Genomic DNA, 24,602 nt, shown 5'->3' on the forward strand with positions numbered 1-24,602 from the left:
GAGATGGTGCAGATGCCAAAGACGATGAATTTCGTTTTTTCTTTTTCTCTATTTTTGTTCATACCACCGATAATGCTTGATAACTCACAAATTTTCAATTTAATTTTTTGATTCTTGGAACTAGTATTTGTATCTATCTTTACTTTAAAAAATTTTTTTATTGAAACTTCGGGAAGTACTTTAGAAACATATGTATAAAAAAACATATTTTATTGAGTCCCTTCATGCCTACTATAACTAGTTATTTCGGTTTTCTACTAGCAGCTTTAACTATAACCTCAGTTCTATTTATTGGTCTAAGCAAAATACGACTTATTTGAAATTAATTGAATGAATCTTTTTTGATCAAAAAAGATTTATATGGTATTTCATATGTTCGATAGTTCCTTACCGTGTTAATTACCCAATTTTGGTCATTGAGATTCGTCGGCAATACAGATTAAGAGCTAGGAATAGATAGTACCTCTCTTTTCTCCCTTTCAAAAATGAAAACAAAATAAAATTGAAATGATTGAAGTTTCTTTATTTGGAATCGTCTTAGGTCTAATTCCTATTACTTTGGCTGGATTATTCGTAACTGCTTATTTACAATACAGACGTGGTGATCAGTTGGACTTTTGATTAATTAACATCTCTTTTTTTTGACTGACCTCCTTCTTGCTTTCATATGCGGGAGGTCGAATTCAGATTGCTGCTCAATTATTTGCGAACAGTGGAATTTTGACACAATCTAATAAACAAGAGTGACATCACGCTCTGTAGGATTTGAACCTACGACATTGGGTTTTGGAGACCCACGTTCTACCGAACTGAACTAAGAGCGCTTTTCTTGTTTTTTATAAAAAAACGAAAAGGCTAGAAAGAGGACATTCTTTAACTCGAATCGATTTTGTACGTATATACTATATCATAGTATATCATAAAATTCAGAATTATATGTATGTCCAATTTTATTAAAAAAAGATAAATCTAAAATGGATTCCTCGTTACTGCTCTTCTGAGCAGTAATTAGGTAGGGATGACAGGATTTGAACCCGTGACATTTTGTACCCAAAACAAACGCGCTACCAAGCTGCGCTACATCCCTTTCGATTGGTTTACAGTGTCATTGTAAACAATTCCTATCTTGTTTTCCACATCCTTCTTTTTTTTTTGTTTCATATCAGATAACAAACATATATATAAGTATAATTAAAAAAATTACTTTTTTTAGGCAAATCCTATCAATTTCAAATTTACATAAAAAGGCGTTTCCATTTGAAAATGGAATCTATAAGATCGTTCTAGTAGACAATATTTCAATTCTAATTTTGAAAATGGGGGGTTACATATACAAATACAAGAACTTCTTAACTACATGTACATCTATAGTTATATATATTACTATATATATTGTAATACAATAAAGAAGAAAGAAGGAGGATTTCAAATGCGAGATCTAAAAACATATCTTTCCGTAGCACCGGTACTAAGTACTCTATGGTTCGTTTCGTTAGCAGGTTTATTAATAGAGATTAATCGTTTATTTCCAGATGCATTAACATTTCCCTTTTTTTAATTCTAGTTATTAACATCAGAAAGGATAAAAAAATTTAGAGATACGATCAACGATCGGGGAATAACCCCCCCTTTTTTTTCTAATTCTAAAAAAAGAATTAGAAAAAAAAAAGGGGGGCCGAAAGGTCATAAAAACGAGGGTTCAGGATCCAATTAAAAAAAAAGTGTTGCTAGGGAAAGAGTATCCTACGAGATACTTAAAAAAAATACTGTACAAAGATTTGAAATATAGTTTTCAAAAAATCATTATATTACTTATTATTTTCTTTTTATTTAATTACTAATTAATATTCATTGCAACGAAATATTTAAGACATTTTTTTGAGTTAATTAACAGCTTCTATTTTTTTTGTTCTTGTTCTTTATGGACCCTAAAATTAAAATAGAAGATTGGGGGTGAATCATAAATCCAAAGGAGGTTTCATGGCCAAAGGTAAAGATGTTCGAGTAACAATTATTTTGGAATGTACCAGTTGTGTTCGAAATGATATTAAGAAAGAATCGGCTGGAATTTCCAGATATATTACTCAAAAGAATCGGCATAACACTCCTAGTCGATTGGAATTGAGAAAATTCTGTCCCTATTGTTATAAACATACAATTCATGGGGAAATTAAGAAATAGATAAAATTGAGTGCTTGTATGTCAAATTTTATTTTAAGAACAGGAATAATGAGAGTATCTACGTATTATTACATATATATAAATATAAACAAATAAAATAATAGAAAGAAATCAAATCCTATATTCTTAATTCTATATAGAAACTCTATCCTATATAGAAATAGCAATCGTTTTTATTTTGATCCGATCAAAAATAGGATTTTATAGGTAAGGAATAAAAAATTATGAATAAATCTAAGCGACCTTTTACTAAATCCAAGCGATCTTTTCGTCGGCGTTTGCCCCCGATCCAATCGGGGGATCGAATTGATTATAGAAACATGAGTTTAATTAGTCGATTTATTAGTGAACAAGGAAAAATATTATCTAGACGGGTGAATAGAGTAACTTTAAAACAACAACGATTAATTACTATTGCTATAAAACAAGCTCGTATTTTATCTTTGTTACCTTTTCTTAATAATCAGAAACAATTTGAAAGAAGTGAGTCGACCCCTAGAACTACTAGCCTTAGAACCAGAAAAAAATAGACTTATTCTTCAATTGAATAACTAATCTGAAGGAATTAAAAAAGAGGTTAATATTTTGTTCGACAAATCCAATCAAGAATCAAAATTTGATTGTTACGTCTGTTTCTGTCATAAAAAAAAAAAAAAAAAAAGAATCGTCGAAAAGAAAAAGAATAAGTCTTTTTTTAGCGACTATATACCCTCGTTTTGTTTTGACGACTTTTTTTATAATACTAATTTCTACTCTACCCTCCCCGAGCTTATTCTACTTAAGAACTCTATTTCAAATATTTTAGTGGATTTCTTCCAATCCCCTCATTTTTTGATCTCATTTGAAATCGTATAAAGACAACTCCTATTTAATAGAGCTATTTGTGCAAGTATTTTTCGATTAAGAAGTAATTGCTTCTTGTACAGATTGTGTATGAATCGGTTATAACTATAGAATACCTCCGTTTCGTGAATTACGGCATTTATTCGAGTGATCCATAAACGACGAAAATCTCTTTTTCTTTTACCCCTATCCCGACGAGCCGAAACTAAAGCTCTTATTCTCTGTTGAGTCATAGTTCGTGTAAGTCGTGAATGAGCCCCTTGAAAGCTTGATGCAAATAAACGAAGTTTTGTTCTACGCCTCCGAGCTATATATCCGCGTTTAATTCTAGTCATTGAATAAATCAAACTTTGATGAATAACTAATTCTTTTTTTAGTTTTAGTTATTCTTTTCCCCTTTACTAGTCATTAATAACCAAACGAATTATTCCAATGTATAAAAAAAAATTCCAATGGCTTTTGCTACTCTAACCTTCCCCACCACTATTTTTGGCTAGGTATTTTCCTTTGCTTTGAAAGGATAAATTGCCTTGGTACTTGATATAAAAAAAATAGAATAACTACAAAAAGTAGTAAATAGAAATGGATAAATAGTGGGTTCCTTCGTTTCTATGGTTACTTCTAAAACGGTGAGGTCCTCTCTATACACCGGAGCTCCTTCTTTTAATTAATCAATACTATTGGTAACTTGTACAATTCACATTCTTTGGCTCTACCCCATTAATATTCCAGTAATAGATCTTTCACAATGAGATCCACTTTATACAGTAACGGTATTTTATTTTAAAATTGATTTGGTCATTTACCCTGTTAGTCCGTTTTTTCTTTCAAGAGTGGAATCTTTTTAATAAAAAATGGGATTTCCCCCGCTTAATTGATAACCATTTGTTATCATTGGGGGTTTTCTAAAAAATGGAGTTGATTGGATTTGCACCAATGTAAACCATAAGTTTCAGACACAATAGAAGATATGAATGATCTATCTTTTTGAAATAATGAATCGAGTTCCTCCATTCTATTTTATTAACAGGTACTGATCCTTGATATTTCAAAAAGAATTTCCTTTTTGTGTTTCAGTCTATGATCTAAACGAGTCGCACATACACCCGAGTACATGTTCCTCGTCGCTGAGGGCATCCCCGAAGCGCTGGGGATTTTGTGACATTTCGGATTGGCTGTCTTGTATTTCTAATAAGTTGTTTAATGGTTGGCATACGGAATCATATAAATAATGGGCTGGTTTAGATGGGTTCTAACCGGCTAATTCTGAATTACTTCTCTTCAAGATTCTCTTCAATATAAAAAAAATATATTGAAGAGAATATGAAACTAAACCTTTAATCTAAAAAGATATAAAATTAGCAGTGGTAGATTTGCATGAAATCGCTCCTATTTTTATTGAACCGCTACAAGATCAACAATGCCATGAGCTTGGGCTTCTGTTGCTGACATAAAAACATCCCTTTCCATGTCTTCGGATACAACCCATATAGGTTTGCCCGTTCTTTGTACATAAACCCTTGTGATGGTTTCGCGAAGTTTTAGTAGTTCTTCCGCTTCCAAGATAACTTCTCCCGTTTGTGCCTCATAAAACGAACTAGCGGGTTGATGGATCATTACCCTGATGATATAATAGAAAAGCTTTTTCTATTTCGCAGAATGAGGCGAGATAACCAAAAAAACAGAGAAATTTGAATAACCGTACAGGCTTTTTTTGTGCGTTGCATACGGCTCTAGAATGGAATTTACGTTTTTGACCTTTCCTTTCGGCGAAAGAAAACAAAATATAGGTTCTATTATACGCGGATCCATAAATGATCCAATTACCATCCTTCTTTTTTGTTTTGTAGGAGTTAAAAAAATACTATGATGGTTCCGTTGCTTTATATATCATTTTTTTTGATCCGTCTATGATTCAGCAATCCCAAAGTGTCTTTTTTTTTGTTTTTGTAAATAAGCTTCCGGTGTGAAAACAAAGTTTGTGACGCTGGGATGTGCCCGAATAGGGAAGATATCATTTTAAATACCCCTTTCTTATCCCATACTACTCTTTCAATATATAATCTAATTTTTTTAATCTAAAAAATTTCATATCGAATTCGAAGTGCCATGCTATTATTACTTAACTAATTCATATTTCCGAGGGCGAAGGCATAGTATTTTTTCTCTAAAATAAAAAAACTCATTGGCGCCAAGCGTGAGGGAATGCTATACGTTTGGTAATTTCTCCTCCGACTAGGATAAAGGATGCTATTGAAGCGGCCAATCCCATGCATATTGTCTGTACATCGGGTCGCACAAATTGCATAGTATCATAAATAGCCATTCCAGATATTACCCATCCACCAGGAGAGTTTATAAACAAATAAAGATCTTTGGTATCCTTTTCTATACTGAGATATATCATAAGACTAATAAGTTGATTCGAGATTTCGGTATCAACCTCTTGGCCTAAAAAAAACAATCTTTCTCGATAAAGTCGGTTGATTAGGATAAAATTTTATTCCTTAGGAGCCGTACAGGCACCTTTTGATGCATACGGTTCAACAAAAATTGTTAAAAAATCAATGTGTCGATTCCAACCCCCCCTTTTTTTTCAGAGAAGGCTTTTCTTTCTAACTTAATAAGGGAAGGGCTTGCTTCCCTTTTAAAAGTAAAAGAAAAAATAAATAAGTTTTGGCCCCTTTTATTTATTAGATATTATAATCCTAATAATAAAATAATAAAACGATTGATTAGGCCTGTCAGACTAACTTGATTCATTGATATTTTTTTTTCATCGAGATTCAGTTGAAATGGGGATGGTTTTTTCTTGTTCCTGAATGGGCTTCTTCCTTTTTTTATTCCGTTTTTTTAGGTTTATGCTCTACTCCGAGTAAAAGGAAAAATTTGCCCGATTTTGATTTGCACATATAGGACAAATGAACCAAATACCGCGTCTTTTTTTTTTTTACTACTCCTTCTTTTTTTTTCAATTCATTTCTTTCACATGTCTTCTGTCAAATAGTCAATAAATTTTTAATTATATTATTTTATTTGATCAACAGTTTTAGATCACCCTGTTTCAATTTTTTGTATTTTTTTTATTTTTTAATAGAATTTTTATCATAATTTTGATATCATATTCATATCATATTAAGTAGTAATTATAAAAATATTATATATTAATTATCAATTGGATTTTTGCTAAACGGAGCCTGGATACTTAATTTTATTAGTCCGATCACGTAAACCATAAAAAATTTTTGATAATCTAATATCAATCTAAATACTCCCTGCATTTAATTCTAATTTATTTTTTGCGCTTCGCGTTACAAATTTTTGATAATTCAATCAATCTTTTTGAGCGAAACAGAGGATATCTCGATCGAGGGAGAAAATGGGGAAATCCCATATAGCCCAATATATCTGACAAGTCGCACTATATGTCAACCCAAGATGTATCTCCTTCTCCAGGACTTCGAAAAGGTACTTTTGGAACGCCAATAGGCATGAAATGAAAAAAAAAGAGAATGAAGTTCTCTATTTCACTTTGATGTGGAAACGTAAGACTGGGGTTTCATTTTTTTTTATCATATTATCCTTTTTTCCTACTTTATTAATATTAATCATATTTAAATTAATCATATTTAATACAGAAGTTGAATAAGCTAAAATAAAATATAAAATAAAAGTAAAGTAAGAGAGAATGAATAAAAATTAAAGGAAACTTTTTACGAACGGGCTTCTGAACAACAATAGCTATCTTGGTTCATATAACATAGGATTCACCCCCATTGCGTATTGGTACTTATCGGATATAGAATAGATCCGCTTCCCTTTTTTCCTATGAATCGAATTGTTCCATTATTACTAACAGAATAGAACAAATATTAATCCTTTCTCCGAAATAATTACCTAAAAAGGGGGGGTCCGTAACATAGTTTTTTCCAATGCAATAAAGTTACATAGTGTCTATTTTTCATTGATAAAGGGGTATTTCCATGGGTTTGCCTTGGTATCGTGTTCATACTGTTGTATTGAATGATCCCGGTCGTTTGCTTTCGGTTCATATAATGCATACTGCTCTGGTTGCTGGTTGGGCCGGTTCCATGGCTCTATATGAATTAGCTGTTTTTGATCCCTCCGACCCTGTTCTTGATCCAATGTGGAGACAAGGTATGTTCGTTATACCTTTCATGACTCGTTTAGGAATAACCAATTCATGGGGCGGTTGGAATATTACAGGAGGGACTATAACGAATCCGGGTCTTTGGAGTTACGAAGGGGTAGCCGCAGCACATATCGTGTTTTCTGGCTTGTGCTTCTTGGCAGCTATTTGGCATTGGGTATATTGGGATCTAGAAATTTTTTGTGATGAACGTACAGGAAAACCTTCTTTGGATTTGCCCAAGATTTTTGGAATTCATTTATTTCTTTCAGGAGTGGCTTGCTTTGGTTTTGGCGCATTTCATGTAACAGGATTATATGGTCCTGGAATATGGGTATCCGACCCTTATGGACTAACCGGAAAGGTCCAACCCGTAAATCCGGCGTGGGGCGTGGAGGGTTTTGACCCTTTTGTTCCGGGAGGAATAGCCTCTCATCATATTGCAGCAGGGACGTTGGGTATATTAGCGGGCTTATTCCATCTTAGTGTTCGTCCGCCTCAACGTCTATACAAAGGATTACGTATGGGAAATATTGAAACCGTCCTTTCCAGTAGTATTGCTGCTGTCTTTTTTGCAGCTTTTATTGTTGCTGGAACTATGTGGTATGGTTCTGCAACTACTCCCATCGAATTATTTGGTCCTACTCGTTATCAATGGGATCAGGGATACTTTCAACAAGAAATATATCGAAGAGTTAGTGCCGGACTAGCTGAAAATCAAAGTGTATCAGAAGCTTGGTCTAAAATTCCTGAAAAATTAGCTTTTTATGATTATATTGGTAATAATCCAGCAAAAGGGGGATTATTCCGAGCGGGTTCAATGGACAATGGGGATGGAATAGCTGTTGGATGGTTAGGACACCCCGTCTTTAGAAATAAAGAAGGGCGTGAACTTTTTGTACGCCGTATGCCTACTTTTTTTGAAACATTTCCGGTTGTTTTGGTAGACGGAGACGGAATTGTTAGAGCCGACGTCCCGTTTAGAAGGGCAGAATCTAAATATAGTGTCGAACAAGTAGGTGTAACTGTTGAGTTTTATGGTGGTGAACTCAATGGAGTAAGTTATAGTGATCCCGCAACTGTGAAAAAATATGCTAGACGGGCTCAATTGGGTGAGATTTTTGAATTAGATCGTGCTACTTTGAAATCCGATGGTGTTTTTCGTAGCAGTCCAAGAGGTTGGTTTACTTTTGGGCATGCTTCGTTTGCTCTACTTTTCTTCTTTGGACACATTTGGCATGGTTCTAGAACCCTCTTCAGAGATGTTTTTGCTGGTATTGATCCAGATTTGGATGCTCAGGTGGAATTTGGGGCATTCCAAAAACTTGGAGATCCAACTACAAAAAGACAAGCAGTCTGATGCAACATTGCTTTTTTCTTTTAGTTTCTGTTTGCGATTTTTTTGATTTCATTTAATAGGTAGGGTACTGTAGGAATCTTGATTTAAATCGCTGCCGTTTCTTTGACTCTTTTTTGTTCTTTATCCGGAGGTATACTCCTTCAGTAAACATAAACAAAACAGGTATGAAAGCTATAATTGTAAACCACGATCAAATTTATGGAAGCATTGGTTTATACATTTCTCTTAGTATCGACTTTAGGGATCATTTTTTTCGCTATTTTTTTTCGGGAACCGCCTACAATTTCAACTAAAAAATGAAATAATTTTTCATTCTCTTCATTGACGTAATCAGCCTCCAACTATTTGGAGGCTGATTACGTCAACTAGTCCCCGTGTTCCTCGAATGGATCTCTTAGTTGTTGAGAGGGTTGCCCAAAGGCAGTATATAGAGCATACCCAGTAAAACTTACAAGTAACCCAGATATAAAGATGGCGACTAGAGTTGCTGTTTCCATTATTATATAATTGAAAGACCACAATGGATCTATGCTAAGATCGTTTATTTACAACGGAATGGTATACAAAGTCAACAGATCGTAATGAATACAAAATAAGATTTATGGCTACACAAACTGTTGAAGATAGTTCTAGATCTGGTCCAAGAAGCACTACTGTAGGGAAGTTATTGAAACCGTTGAATTCTGAATATGGTAAAGTAGCTCCTGGATGGGGAACGACCCCTTTGATGGGTGTTGCAATGGCACTATTTGCGGTATTCCTATCTATTATTTTGGAGATTTATAATTCCTCTGTTCTACTGGATGGAATTTCAATGAATTAGACTGAGAAGAATCTTGAAGTGCTAGCTTTTTGTTCGATACAAAAAAGTAAAGTATGTAGGTCTAAAATTTTGCACCTATTCTCCTTTGGTAGTTCGACCGCGAAATTTTTTTCTGCATTGTATATTTCCGGAATATGAGTGTGTGACTTGTTAGAATTGACCCTATGGATAGTACAGAGAAGGGGGTCTGTCATCTTTATCAAGATGGTTTTATTTCGTCGGATATTCATTCGAGTATCTGGAGCACGAAATAGATCAAATAGATCACAAAGTTTTCGAACTATGATTCATACTTAATACTTAGACCTCGTAGCCGGACTTCTTTCCGTTCTATCTTATAAATTTTCATAAATCAATTTTTTTCTGCTTTTAAACTCTTATTTAGATCAAAGGACAAACGCTTCTTTGTATTTTATGTTTTTAATCATTATAGCTCTTTTTTTTTTATTGAATAAGTGATGATCCAATGGTTCTCACTCAGTGAACTTTGGACTTTGAAGGTTTCATTGAATTATCGTGGTTTTCGTATGAATCTGAGGTTTCAATTAATAAGTAGGGTCTTAACAAGAAAATTCCTATCAATAATAAAGAAAACAAGAAGAAATCCGTATTCCCATTCCATACAAATACCAACTAAAAAAGACAATAACGGTAGGTAATCTAGAAGATTCAAGAGGCCTGTAACGATCAACACAACATAAAGACGTATGAGCTGACTTGAGTTTTTGGCATTTAACCACAAAGAAGAGCTTTCGCATTTTGACTCTTAAATAATATTGAATGAGAGAGAAGTTTAAAACTTTATATTCCATATCCGTTTCAATCAGTATTTGGGTCTTTTTTTTGTTTGAGCTGTACGAGATGAAATTCTCATATACAGTTCTTGGAGGGGGAGGAACCTTGGTTTACCTATCTCAATAAAGTTTATGATTGGTTCGAAGAACGTCTTGAGATTCAAGCGATTGCAGACGATATAACTAGTAAATATGTTCCTCCGCATGTCAACATATTTTATTGTCTAGGAGGAATTACCCTTACTTGTTTTTTAGTACAAGTAGCTACGGGATTTGCTATGACTTTTTATTACCGTCCAACTGTTACTGAGGCTTTTGCTTCTGTTCAATATATAATGACTGAAGCTAACTTTGGTTGGTTAATCCGATCAGTTCATCGATGGTCGGCAAGTATGATGGTCCTAATGATGATCCTGCACGTATTTCGTGTATACCTCACCGGTGGTTTTAAAAAACCTCGCGAATTAACTTGGGTTACTGGTGTGGTTCTGGGTGTATTGACCGCATCTTTTGGTGTAACAGGTTATTCTTTACCTTGGGATCAAATTGGCTATTGGGCAGTCAAAATTGTAACAGGTGTACCTGACGCTATTCCGGTAATAGGATCGCCTCTTGTAGAATTATTACGCGGAAGTGCTAGTGTTGGACAATCCACTTTGACTCGTTTTTATAGTTTACACACTTTTGTATTACCTCTTCTTACGGCTGTATTTATGTTAATGCATTTCTTAATGATACGTAAGCAAGGTATTTCTGGTCCCTTATAAATAATATAGATTCTAGATATTTTTAATTACTAATTTATCTTATTACTTGGTGAAGGAACAATCGTATTTTATTGCTATAAATATGGATTATTAAAAAAATAAGACATGTATTTGGATATTTCCCTTCAACTCCACAATATTGTATTATTTTTTTGACATAAAAAGTTGAAGGGAATTCTATGAAGAGAAAATGGATTATGGGAGTGTGTGACTTGAACTATTGATCGGGCCGTGCAGAAATATGACTTTATCTGCTACATTGGAATTCACAACCAAATGTGTCTTTGTTCCAACCACTGTGTAAGCCCCATACAGGGGATAGGCTGTTCACTTGAAGAGAATCTTTTCTATGATCATAATACCCGACGATGTCGTGGATGAGTGGGCTCCGTAAAATCCAAAAATCCAGGAGATTAAGGGATGGAACATAATCAGGATTATGTTTTTAGCTATTTTTACTAAAAAAGAGCTAAAAAAATAAAAAATTAATAGTATGTAAATGCATTCATTTCCTCTGCATCGACTCGATTTCTGATACTATCGGAGTGAATACAGGATCTAATGAAGAGTAGAGGGTAGACTTCATTAGTAACAAGTAAATCTTTGTATTTGAAAAATCTCGATATAATTTTTGAGATTAAGGATTAATTGATAAGGTATGAGACGATCCAGAAAGCACTTAATCATGATCAACTTTTAAGCTTACGTGGGTGTTGAGCATTTACCTGTAAGAATGGAATTTATGGTAATCTTTAGTTGCAATAACTTTGGAATCGGATAATTCTTTTTACATATTAAATACTTGTGGATAACATATATATTTTTGTATGTATTAATTTAGTTTGGTTAATTCTTGCTCGAGCCGGATGATGAAAAATATATGTCCGGTTCCCTCGGGGGATGGATCCATAAGATTCACCTATCCCAATAAAAAAAAACCAGATTTGAATGATCCTGTATTACGAGCTAAATTAGCTAAAGGTATGGGTCATAATTATTACGGAGAGCCCGCATGGCCCAATGATCTTTTATATATTTTTCCAGTAGTCATTTTGGTACCATTGCCTGTAACGTAGGCTTAGCGGTTTTAGAACCTCAATGATTGGTGAACCTGCGGATCCTTTTGCAACTCCTTTGGAATATTACTGAATGGTATTTCTTCTGTATTTTAAAATACTTCGTACAGTTCCTAACAAATATTGGGTGTTATTTTAATGGCTTCAGTACCGGCGGGATTAGTAACGTACCCTTTTGGAAAATGTTAATAAAGTCCAAAATCCATTTCGTGTCAGTCGCGACAAACGTCTTTTGATTGGCACCGTGGTGGCCCTGTGGTTAGGTATTGGAGCAACATTACCAATTGATAAATCTCAACTGTAGGGTCTTTTTTAATTAAATTTATTCAATTGTAAAATAAAGGGCGTGGGATCTAGGGAGTAGTCATTTCAAAAATGAATTTCCTAGAGAATATAAATATTTAGTAAGTTGCGCTGACGACGAAATGGATTTTGGAACTTATTAATATTCAACCAAAAAGGTTGTAATCAATATTGGTCTAGCCATTAAAAGAACACCCAATAATTTGTTAGGCACTGTACGAAGTATTTGAAATAAGAGAAGAAAAATACCCAGGTAATATTTCCAAAGGAGTTGCAAAGGATCCGCAGGTTCACCAATCATTGATGGTTCTAAAACCGCTAAGCCTACGTTACAGGCAATGGTACCAAGAATGACTACTGGAAAAATATATAAAAGATCATTGGGCCATGCGGGCTCTCCGTAATAATTATGACCCATACTTTAGCTAATTTAGCTCGTAATACAGGATCATTCAAATCTGGTTTTTTTGTTATTGGGATAGGTGAATTCTTATGGATCCATCCCCCGAGGGAACCGGACATGATAATTTTTCATCATCCGGCTCGAGCAAGAATTAACCAAACTAAATTAATACATACAAAAAATATATATGTTATCCACAAGTATTTAATATGTAAAAAAAGAATTATCCGATTCCAAAGTTATTGCAACTAAAGATTACCATAAATTCCATTCTTACAGGTAAATGCTCAACACCCACGTAAGCTTAAAAGTTGATCATGATTAAGTGCTTTCTGGATCGTCTCATACCTTATCAATTAATCCTTAATCTCAAAAATTATATCGAGATTTTTCAAATACAAAGGATTTACTTGTTACTAATGAAGTCTACCCTCTACTCTTCATTAGATCCTGTATTCACTCCGATAGTATCAGAAATCGAGTCGATGCAGAGGAAATGAATGCATTTACATACTATTAATTTTTTATTTTTTTAGCTCTTTTTTAGTAAAAAATAGCTAAAACATAATCCTGATTATGTTCCATCCCTAATCTCCTGGATTTTTGGATTTTACGGAGCCCACTCATCCACGACATCGTCGGGTATTATGATCATAGAAAAGATTCTCTTCAAGTGAACCAGCCTATCCCCTGTATGGGGCTTACACAGTGGTTGGAACAAAGACACATTTGGTTGTGAATTCCAATGTAGCAGATAAAGTCATATTTCTGCACGGCCCGATCAATAGTTCAAGTCACACACTCCCATAATCCATTTCTCTTCATAGAATTCCCTTCAACTTTTTATGTCAAAAAAATAATACAATATTGTGGAGTTGAAGGGAAATATCCAAATACATGTCTTATTTTTTAATAATCCATATTTATAGCAATAAAATACGATTGTTCCTTCACCAAGTAATAAGATAAATTAGTAATTAAAAATATCTAGAATCTATATTATTTATAAGGGACCAGAAATACCTTGCTTACGTATCATTAAGAAATGCATTAACATAAATACAGCCGTAAGAAGAGGTAATACAAAAGTGTGTAAACTATAAAAACGAGTCAAAGTGGATTGTCCAACACTAGCACTTCCGCGTAATAATTCTACAAGAGGCGATCCTATTACCGGAATAGCGTCAGGTACACCTGTTACAATTTTGACTGCCCAATAGCCAATTTGATCCCAAGGTAAAAGAATAACCTGTTACACCAAAAGATGCGGTCAATACACCCAGAACCACACCAGTAACCCAAGTTAATTCGCGAGGTTTTTTAAAACCACCGGTGAGGTATACACGAAATACGTGCAGGATCATCATTAGGCATCATACTTGCCGACCATCGATGAACTGATCGGATTAACCAACCAAAGTTAGCTTCAGTCATTATATATTGAACAGAAGCAAAAGCCTCAGTAACAGTTGGACGGTAATAAAAGTCATAGCAAATCCCGTAGCTACTTGTACTAAAAAACAAGTAAGGGTAATTCCTCCTAGACAAAAATATGTTGACATGCGGAGGAACATATTTACTAGTTATATCGTCTGCAATCGCTTGAATCTCAAGACGTTCTTCGAACCAATCATAAACTTTATTGAGATAGGTAAACCAAGGTTCCTCCCCCTCCAAGAACTGTATATGAGAATTTCATCTCGTACAGCTCAAACAAAAAAAAGACCCAAATACTGATTGAAACGGATATGGAATATAAGTTTTAAACTTCTCTCTCATTCAATATTATTTAAGAGTCAAAATGCGAAAGCTCTTCTTTGTGGTTAAATGCCAAAAACTCAAGTCAGCTCATACGTCTTTATGTTGTGTTGATCGTTACAGGCCTCTTGAATCTTCTAGATTACCTACCGTTATTGTCTTTTTTAGTTGGTATTTGTATGGAATGGGAATACGGATTTCTTCTTGTTTTCTTTATTATTGATAGGAATTTTCTTGTTAAGACCCTACTTATTAATTGAAACCTCAGATTCATACGAAAACCACGATAATTCAATGAAACCTTCAAAGTCCAAAGTTCACTGAGTGAGAACCATTGGATCATCACTTATTCAATAAAAAAAAAAAGAGCTATAATGATTAAAAACATAAAATACAAAGAAGCGTTTGTCCTTTGATCTAAATAAGAGTTTAAAAGCAGAAAAAAATTGATTTATGAAAATTTATAAGATAGAACGGAAAGAAGTCCGGCTACGAGGTCTAAGTATTAAGTATGAATCATAGTTCGAAAACTTTGTGATCTATTTGATCTATTTCGTGCTCCAGATACTCGAATGAATATCCGACGAAATAAAACCATCTTGATAAAGATGACAGACCCCCTTCTCTGTACTATCCATAGGGTCAATTCTAACAAGTCACACACTCATATTCCGGAAATATACAATGCAGAAAAAAATTTCGCGGTCGAACTACCAAAGGAGAATAGGTGCAAAATTTTAGACCTACATACTTTACTTTTTTGTATCGAACAAAAAGCTAGCACTTCAAGATTCTTCTCAGTCTAATTCATTGAAATTCCATCCAGTAGAACAGAGGAATTATAAATCTCCAAATAATAGATAGGAATACCGCAAATAGTGCCATTGCAACACCCATCAAAGGGGTCGTTCCCCATCCAGGAGCTACTTTACCATATTCAGAATTCAACGGTTTCAATAACTTCCCTACAGTAGTGCTTCTTGGACCAGATCTAGAACTATCTTCAACAGTTTGTGTAGCCATAAATCTTATTTTGTATTCATTACGATCTGTTGACTTTGTATACCATTCCGTTGTAAATAAACGATCTTAGCATAGATCCATTGTGGTCTTTCAATTATATAATAATGGAAACAGCAACTCTAGTCGCCATCTTTATATCTGGGTTACTTGTAAGTTTTACTGGGTATGCTCTATATACTGCCTTTGGGCAACCCTCTCAACAACTAAGAGATCCATTCGAGGAACACGGGACTAGTTGACGTAATCAGCCTCCAAATAGTTGGAGGCTGATTACGTCAATGAAGAGAATGAAAAATTATTTCATTTTTTAGTTGAAATTGTAGGCGGTTCCCGAAAAAAAATAGCGAAAAAAATGATCCCTAAAGTCGATACTAAGAGAAATGTATAAACCAATGCTTCCATAAATTTGATCGTGGTTTACAATTATAGCTTTCATACCTGTTTTGTTTATGTTTACTGAAGGAGTATACCTCCGGATAAAGAACAAAAAAGAGTCAAAGAAACGGCAGCGATTTAAATCAAGATTCCTACAGTACCCTACCTATTAAATGAAATCAAAAAAATCGCAAACAGAAACTAAAAGAAAAAAGCAATGTTGCATCAGACTGCTTGTCTTTTTGTAGTTGGATCTCCAAGTTTTTGGAATGCCCCAAATTCCACCTGAGCATCCAAATCTGGATCAATACCAGCAAAAACATCTCTGAAGAGGGTTCTAGAACCATGCCAAATGTGTCCAAAGAAGAAAAGTAGAGCAAACGAAGCATGCCCAAAAGTAAACCAACCTCTTGGACTGCTACGAAAAACACCATCGGATTTCAAAGTAGCACGATCTAATTCAAAAATCTCACCCAATTGAGCCCGTCTAGCATATTTTTTCACAGTTGCGGGATCACTATAACTTACTCCATTGAGTTCACCACCATAAAACTCAACAGTTACACCTACTTGTTCGACACTATATTTAGATTCTGCCCTTCTAAACGGGACGTCGGCTCTAACAATTCCGTCTCCGTCTACCAAAACAACCGGAAATGTTTCAAAAAAAGTAGGCATACGGCGTACAAAAAGTTCACGCCCTTCTTTATTTCTAAAGACGGGGTGTCCTAACCATCCAACAGCTATTCCATCCCCATTGTCCATTGAACCCGCTCGGAATAATCCCCCTTTTGCTGGATTATTACCAATATAATCATAAAAAGCTAATTTTTCAGGAATTTTAGACCAAGCTTCTGATACACTTTGATTTTCAGCTAGTCCGGCACTAACTCTTCGATATATTTCTTGTTGAAAGTATCCCTGATCCCATTGATAACGAGTAGGACCAAATAATTCGATGGGAGTAGTTGCAGAACCATACCACATAGTTCCAGCAACAATAAAAGCTGCAAAAAAGACAGCAGCAATACTACTGGAAAGGACGGTTTCAATATTTCCCATACGTAATCCTTTGTATAGACGTTGAGGCGGACGAACACTAAGATGGAATAAGCCCGCTAATATACCCAACGTCCCTGCTGCAATATGATGAGAGGCTATTCCTCCCGGAACAAAAGGGTCAAAACCCTCCACGCCCCACGCCGGATTTACGGGTTGGACCTTTCCGGTTAGTCCATAAGGGTCGGATACCCATATTCCAGGACCATATAATCCTGTTACATGAAATGCGCCAAAACCAAAGCAAGCCACTCCTGAAAGAAATAAATGAATTCCAAAAATCTTGGGCAAATCCAAAGAAGGTTTTCCTGTACGTTCATCACAAAAAATTTCTAGATCCCAATATACCCAATGCCAAATAGCTGCCAAGAAGCACAAGCCAGAAAACACGATATGTGCTGCGGCTACCCCTTCGTAACTCCAAAGACCCGGATTCGTTATAGTCCCTCCTGTAATATTCCAACCGCCCCATGAATTGGTTATTCCTAAACGAGTCATGAAAGGTATAACGAACATACCTTGTCTCCACATTGGATCAAGAACAGGGTCGGAGGGATCAAAAACAGCTAATTCATATAGAGCCATGGAACCGGCCCAACCAGCAACCAGAGCAGTATGCATTATATGAACCGAAAGCAAACGACCGGGATCATTCAATACAACAGTATGAACACGATACCAAGGCAAACCCATGGAAATACCCCTTTATCAATGAAAAATAGACACTATGTAACTTTATTGCATTGGAAAAAACTATGTTACGGACCCCCCCTTTTTAGGTAATTATTTCGGAGAAAGGATTAATATTTGTTCTATTCTGTTAGTAATAATGGAACAATTCGATTCATAGGAAAAAAGGGAAGCGGATCTATTCTATATCCGATAAGTACCAATACGCAATGGGGGTGAATCCTATGTTATATGAACCAAGATAGCTATTGTTGTTCAGAAGCCCGTTCGTAAAAAGTTTCCTTTAATTTTTATTCATTCTCTCTTACTTTACTTTTATTTTATATTTTATTTTAGCTTATTCAACTTCTGTATTAAATATGATTAATTTAAATATGATTAATATTAATAAAGTAGGAAAAAGGATAATATGATAAAAAAAAATGAAACCCCAGTCTTACGTTTCCACATCAAAGTGAAATAGAGAACTTCATTCTCTTTTTTTTCATTTCATGCCTATTGGCGTTCCAAAAGTACCTTTTCGAAGTCCTGGAGAAGGAGATACATCTTGGGTTGACATATAGTGCGACTTGTCAGATATATTGGGCTATATGGGATTTCCCCATTTTCTCCCTCGATCGAGATATCCTCTGTTTCGCTCAAAAAGATTGATTGAATTATCAAAAATTTGTAACGCGAAGCGCAAAAAATAAATTAGAATTAAATGCAGGGAGTATTTAGATTGATATTAGATTATCAAAAATTTTTTATGGTTTACGTGATCGGACTAATAAAATTAAGTATCCAGGCTCCGTTTAGCAAAAATCCAATTGATAATTAATATAATATTTTTATAATTACTACTTAATATGATATGAATATGATATCAAAATTATGATAAAAATTCTATTAAAAAATAAAAAAAATACAAAAAATTGAAACAGGGTGATCTAAAACTGTTGATCAAATAAAATAATATAATTAAAAATTTATTGACTATTTGACAGAAGACATGTGAAAGAAATGAATTGAAAAAAAAGAAGGAGTAGTAAAAAAAAAAAAGACGCGGTATTTGGTTCATTTGTCCTATATGTGCAAATCAAAATCGGGCAAATTTTTCCTTTTACTCGGAGTAGAGCATAAACCTAAAAAAACGGAATAAAAAAGGAAGAAGCCCATTCAGGAACAAGAAAAAACCATCCCCATTTCAACTGAATCTCGATGAAAAAAAAATATCAATGAATCAAGTTAGTCTGACAGGCCTAATCAATCGTTTATTATTTTATTATTAGGATTATAATATCTAATAAATAAAAGGGGCCAAAACTTATTTATTTTTTCTTTTACTTTTAAAAGGGAAGCAAGCCCTTCCCTTATTAAGTTAGAAAGAAAAGCCTTCTCTGAAAAAAAAGGGGGGGTTGGAATCGACACATTGATTTTTTAACAATTTTTGTTGAACCGTATGCATCAAAAGGTGCCTGTACGGCTCCTAAGGAATAAAATTTATCCTAATCAACCGACTTTATCGAGAAAGATTGTTTTTTTTAGGCCAAGAGGTTGATACCGAAATCTCGAATCAACTTATTAGTCTTATGATATATCTCAGTATAGAAAAGGATACCAAAGATCTTTATTTGTTTATAAACTCTCCTGGTGGATGGGTAATATCTGGAATGGCTATTTATGATACTATGCAATTTGTGCGACCCGATGTACAGACAATATGCATGGGATTGGCCGCTTCAATAGCATCCTTTATCCTAGTCGGAGGAGAAATTACCAAACGTATAGCATTCCCTCACGCTTGGCGCCAATGAGTTTTTTTATTTTAGAGAAAAAATACTATGCCTTCGCCCTCGGAAATATGAATTAGTTAAGTAATAATAGCATGGCACTTCGAATTCGATATGAAATTTTTTAGATTAAAAAAATTAGATTATATATTGAAAGAGTAGTATGGGATAAGAAAGGGGTATTTAAAATGATATCTTCCCTATTCGGGCACATCCCAGCGTCACAAACTTTGTTTTCACACCGGAAGCTTATTTACAAAAACAAAAAAAAAGACACTTTGGGATTGCTGAATCATAGACGGATCAAAAAAAATGATATATAAAGCAACGGAACCATCATAGTATTTTTTTAACTCCTACAAAACAAAAAAGAAGGATGGTAATTGGATCATTTATGGATCCGCGTATAATAGAACCTATATTTTGTTTTCTTTCGCCGAAAGGAAAGGTCAAAAACGTAAATTCCATTCTAGAGCCGTATGCAACGCACAAAAAAAGCCTGTACGGTTATTCAAATTTCTCTGTTTTTTTGGTTATCTCGCCTCATTCTGCGAAATAGAAAAAGCTTTTCTATTATATCATCAGGGTAATGATCCATCAACCCGCTAGTTCGTTTTATGAGGCACAAACGGGAGAAGTTATCTTGGAAGCGGAAGAACTACTAAAACTTCGCGAAACCATCACAAGGGTTTATGTACAAAGAACGGGCAAACCTATATGGGTTGTATCCGAAGACATGGAAAGGGATGTTTTTATGTCAGCAACAGAAGCCCAAGCTCATGGCATTGTTGATCTTGTAGCGGTTCAATAAAAATAGGAGCGATTTCATGCAAATCTACCACTGCTAATTTTATATCTTTTTAGATTAAAGGTTTAGTTTCATATTCTCTTCAATATATTTTTTTTATATTGAAGAGAATCTTGAAGAGAAGTAATTCAGAATTAGCCGGTTAGAACCCATCTAAACCAGCCCATTATTTATATGATTCCGTATGCCAACCATTAAACAACTTATTAGAAATACAAGACAGCCAATCCGAAATGTCACAAAATCCCCAGCGCTTCGGGGATGCCCTCAGCGACGAGGAACATGTACTCGGGTGTATGTGCGACTCGTTTAGATCATAGACTGAAACACAAAAAGGAAATTCTTTTTGAAATATCAAGGATCAGTACCTGTTAATAAAATAGAATGGAGGAACTCGATTCATTATTTCAAAAAGATAGATCATTCATATCTTCTATTGTGTCTGAAACTTATGGTTTACATTGGTGCAAATCCAATCAACTCCATTTTTTAGAAAACCCCCAATGATAACAAATGGTTATCAATTAAGCGGGGGAAATCCCATTTTTATTAAAAAGATTCCACTCTTGAAAGAAAAAACGGACTAACAGGGTAAATGACCAAATCAATTTTAAAATAAAATACCGTTACTGTATAAAGTGGATCTCATTGTGAAAGATCTATTACTGGAATATTAATGGGGTAGAGCCAAAGAATGTGAATTGTACAAGTTACCAATAGTATTGATTAATTAAAAGAAGGAGCTCCGGTGTATAGAGAGGACCTCACCGTTTTAGAAGTAACCATAGAAACGAAGGAACCCACTATTTATCCATTTCTATTTACTACTTTTTGTAGTTATTCTATTTTTTTTATATCAAGTACCAAGGCAATTTATCCTTTCAAAGCAAAGGAAAATACCTAGCCAAAATAGTGGTGGGGAAGGTTAGAGTAGCAAAAGCCATTGGAATTTTTTTTTATACATTGGAATAATTCGTTTGGTTATTAATGACTAGTAAAGGGGAAAAGAATAACTAAAACTAAAAAAAGAATTAGTTATTCATCAAAGTTTGATTTATTCAATGACTAGAATTAAACGCGGATATATAGCTCGGAGGCGTAGAACAAAACTTCGTTTATTTGCATCAAGCTTTCAAGGGGCTCATTCACGACTTACACGAACTATGACTCAACAGAGAATAAGAGCTTTAGTTTCGGCTCGTCGGGATAGGGGTAAAAGAAAAAGAGATTTTCGTCGTTTATGGATCACTCGAATAAATGCCGTAATTCACGAAACGGAGGTATTCTATAGTTATAACCGATTCATACACAATCTGTACAAGAAGCAATTACTTCTTAATCGAAAAATACTTGCACAAATAGCTCTATTAAATAGGAGTTGTCTTTATACGATTTCAAATGAGATCAAAAAATGAGGGGATTGGAAGAAATCCACTAAAATATTTGAAATAGAGTTCTTAAGTAGAATAAGCTCGGGGAGGGTAGAGTAGAAATTAGTATTATAAAAAAAGTCGTCAAAACAAAACGAGGGTATATAGTCGCTAAAAAAAGACTTATTCTTTTTCTTTTCGACGATTCTTTTCTTTTTTTTTTTTTTTTATGACAGAAACAGACGTAACAATCAAATTTTGATTCTTGATTGGATTTGTCGAACAAAATATTAACCTCTTTTTTAATTCCTTCAGATTAGTTATTCAATTGAAGAATAAGTCTATTTTTTTCTGGTTCTAAGGCTAGTAGTTCTAGGGGTCGACTCACTTCTTTCAAATTGTTTCTGATTATTAAGAAAAGGTAACAAAGATAAAATACGAGCTTGTTTTATAGCAATAGTAATTAATCGTTGTTGTTTTAAAGTTACTCTATTCACCCGTCTAGATAATATTTTTCCTTGTTCACTAATAAATCGACTAATTAAACTCATGTTTCTATAATCAATTCGATCCCCCGATTGGATCGGGGGCAAACGCCGACGAAAAGATCGCTTGGATTTAGTAAAAGGTCGCTTAGATTTATTCATAATTTTTTATTCCTTACCTATAAAATCCTATTTTTGATCGGATCAAAATAAAAACGATTGCTATTTCTATATAGGATAGAGTTTCTATATAGAATTAAGAATATAGGATTTGATTTCTTTCTATTATTTTATTTGTTTATATTTATATATATGTAATAATACGTAGATACTCTCATTATTCCTGTTCTTAAAATAAAATTTGACATACAAGCACTCAATTTTATCTATTTCTTAATTTCCCCATGAATTGTATGTTTATAACAATAGGGACAGAATTTTCTCAATTCCAATCGACTAGGAGTGTTATGCCGATTCTTTTGAGTAATATATCTGGAAATTCCAGCCGATTCTTTCTTAATATCATTTCGAACACAACTGGTACATTCCAAAATAATTGTTACTCGAACATCTTTACCTTTGGCCATGAAACCTCCTTTGGATTTATGATTCACCCCCAATCTTCTATTTTAATTTTAGGGTCCATAAAGAACAAGAACAAAAAAAATAGAAGCTGTTAATTAACTCAAAAAAATGTCTTAAATATTTCGTTGCAATGAATATTAATTAGTAATTAAATAAAAAGAAAATAATAAGTAATATAATGATTTTTTGAAAACTATATTTCAAATCTTTGTACAGTATTTTTTTTAAGTATCTCGTAGGATACTCTTTCCCTAGCAACACTTTTTTTTTAATTGGATCCTGAACCCTCGTTTTTATGACCTTTCGGCCCCCCTTTTTTTTTTCTAATTCTTTTTTTAGAATTAGAAAAAAAAGGGGGGGTTATTCCCCGATCGTTGATCGTATCTCTAAATTTTTTTATCCTTTCTGATGTTAATAACTAGAATTAAAAAAAGGGAAATGTTAATGCATCTGGAAATAAACGATTAATCTCTATTAATAAACCTGCTAACGAAACGAACCATAGAGTACTTAGTACCGGTGCTACGGAAAGATATGTTTTTAGATCTCGCATTTGAAATCCTCCTTCTTTCTTCTTTATTGTATTACAATATATATAGTAATATATATAACTATAGATGTACATGTAGTTAAGAAGTTCTTGTATTTGTATATGTAACCCCCCATTTTCAAAATTAGAATTGAAATATTGTCTACTAGAACGATCTTATAGATTCCATTTTCAAATGGAAACGCCTTTTTATGTAAATTTGAAATTGATAGGATTTGCCTAAAAAAAGTAATTTTTTTAATTATACTTATATATATGTTTGTTATCTGATATGAAACAAAAAAAAAAGAAGGATGTGGAAAACAAGATAGGAATTGTTTACAATGACACTGTAAACCAATCGAAAGGGATGTAGCGCAGCTTGGTAGCGCGTTTGTTTTGGGTACAAAATGTCACGGGTTCAAATCCTGTCATCCCTACCTAATTACTGCTCAGAAGAGCAGTAACGAGGAATCCATTTTAGATTTATCTTTTTTTAATAAAATTGGACATACATATAATTCTGAATTTTATGATATACTATGATATAGTATATACGTACAAAATCGATTCGAGTTAAAGAATGTCCTCTTTCTAGCCTTTTCGTTTTTTATAAAAAACAAGAAAAGCGCTCTTAGTTCAGTTCGGTAGAACGTGGGTCTCCAAAACCCAATGTCGTAGGTTCAAATCCTACAGAGCGTGATGTCACTCTTGTTTATTAGATTGTGTCAAAATTCCACTGTTCGCAAATAATTGAGCAGCAATCTGAATTCGACCTCCCGCATATGAAAGCAAGAAGGAGGTCAGTCAAAAAAAAGAGATGTTAATTAATCAAAAGTCCAACTGATCACCACGTCTGTATTGTAAATAAGCAGTTACGAATAATCCAGCCAAAGTAATAGGAATTAGACCTAAGACGATTCCAAATAAAGAAACTTCAATCATTTCAATTTTATTTTGTTTTCATTTTTGAAAGGGAGAAAAAAGAGAGGTACTATCTATTCCTAGCTCTTAATCTGTATTGCCGACGAATCTCAATGACCAAAATTGGGTAATTAACACGGTAAGGAACTATCGAACATATGAAATACCATATAAATCTTTTTTGATCAAAAAAGATTCATTCAATTAATTTCAAATAAGTCGTATTTTGCTTAGACCAATAAATAGAACTGAGGTTATAGTTAAAGCTGCTAGTAGAAAACCGAAATAACTAGTTATAGTAGGCATGAAGGGACTCAATAAAATATGTTTTTTTATACATATGTTTCTAAAGTACTTCCCGAAGTTTCAATAAAAAAATTTTTTAAAGTAAAGATAGATACAAATACTAGTTCCAAGAATCAAAAAATTAAATTGAAAATTTGTGAGTTATCAAGCATTATCGGTGGTATGAACAAAAATAGAGAAAAAGAAAAAACGAAATTCATCGTCTTTGGCATCTGCAC

The 24,602-nt window shown here is 33.9% G+C and overlaps 2 protein-coding genes, 2 non-coding genes and 1 pseudogene across 4 annotated transcripts; 2 read left to right on the forward strand and 3 right to left on the reverse strand.

The window, feature by feature from the left end:
* Window positions 1–750: 750 nt before the first annotated feature.
* Window positions 751–824, reverse strand: TRNAW-CCA. Its single transcript has one exon. It is a non-coding gene; the product is annotated as a tRNA-Trp (tRNA).
* A 4,836-nt stretch (window positions 825–5,660) lies between these two features.
* LOC125602758 (photosystem II CP47 reaction center protein) lies at window positions 5,661–11,123 on the forward strand. Its single transcript, XM_048774198.1, has 2 exons — window positions 5,661–9,497; window positions 10,277–11,123. Exon 1 carries the CDS (start codon window positions 7,008–7,010, stop codon window positions 8,532–8,534), a length of 1,527 nt encoding a protein of 508 aa, XP_048630155.1. The 5' UTR covers window positions 5,661–7,007; the 3' UTR covers window positions 8,535–9,497; window positions 10,277–11,123.
* A 1,600-nt stretch (window positions 11,124–12,723) lies between these two features.
* On the reverse strand, window positions 12,724–15,562 carry LOC125602761 (annotated as a pseudogene).
* A 230-nt stretch (window positions 15,563–15,792) lies between these two features.
* On the reverse strand, window positions 15,793–18,085 carry LOC125602760 (photosystem II CP47 reaction center protein). Its single transcript, XM_048774199.1, has one exon. It carries the CDS (start codon window positions 17,606–17,608, stop codon window positions 16,082–16,084), a length of 1,527 nt encoding a protein of 508 aa, XP_048630156.1. The 5' UTR covers window positions 17,609–18,085; the 3' UTR covers window positions 15,793–16,081.
* Window positions 18,086–23,782: 5,697 nt separating this feature from the next.
* TRNAW-CCA lies at window positions 23,783–23,856 on the forward strand. The gene has a single exon. It is a non-coding gene; the product is annotated as a tRNA-Trp (tRNA).
* The last annotated feature ends 746 nt before the right edge of the window (window positions 23,857–24,602 follow it).

The sequence above is a fragment of the Brassica napus genome, unplaced genomic scaffold, assembly GCF_020379485.1.
Source record: "Brassica napus cultivar Da-Ae unplaced genomic scaffold, Da-Ae ScsIHWf_2968;HRSCAF=3754, whole genome shotgun sequence".
Classification (NCBI taxonomy): Eukaryota; Viridiplantae; Streptophyta; class Magnoliopsida; order Brassicales; family Brassicaceae; genus Brassica; species Brassica napus.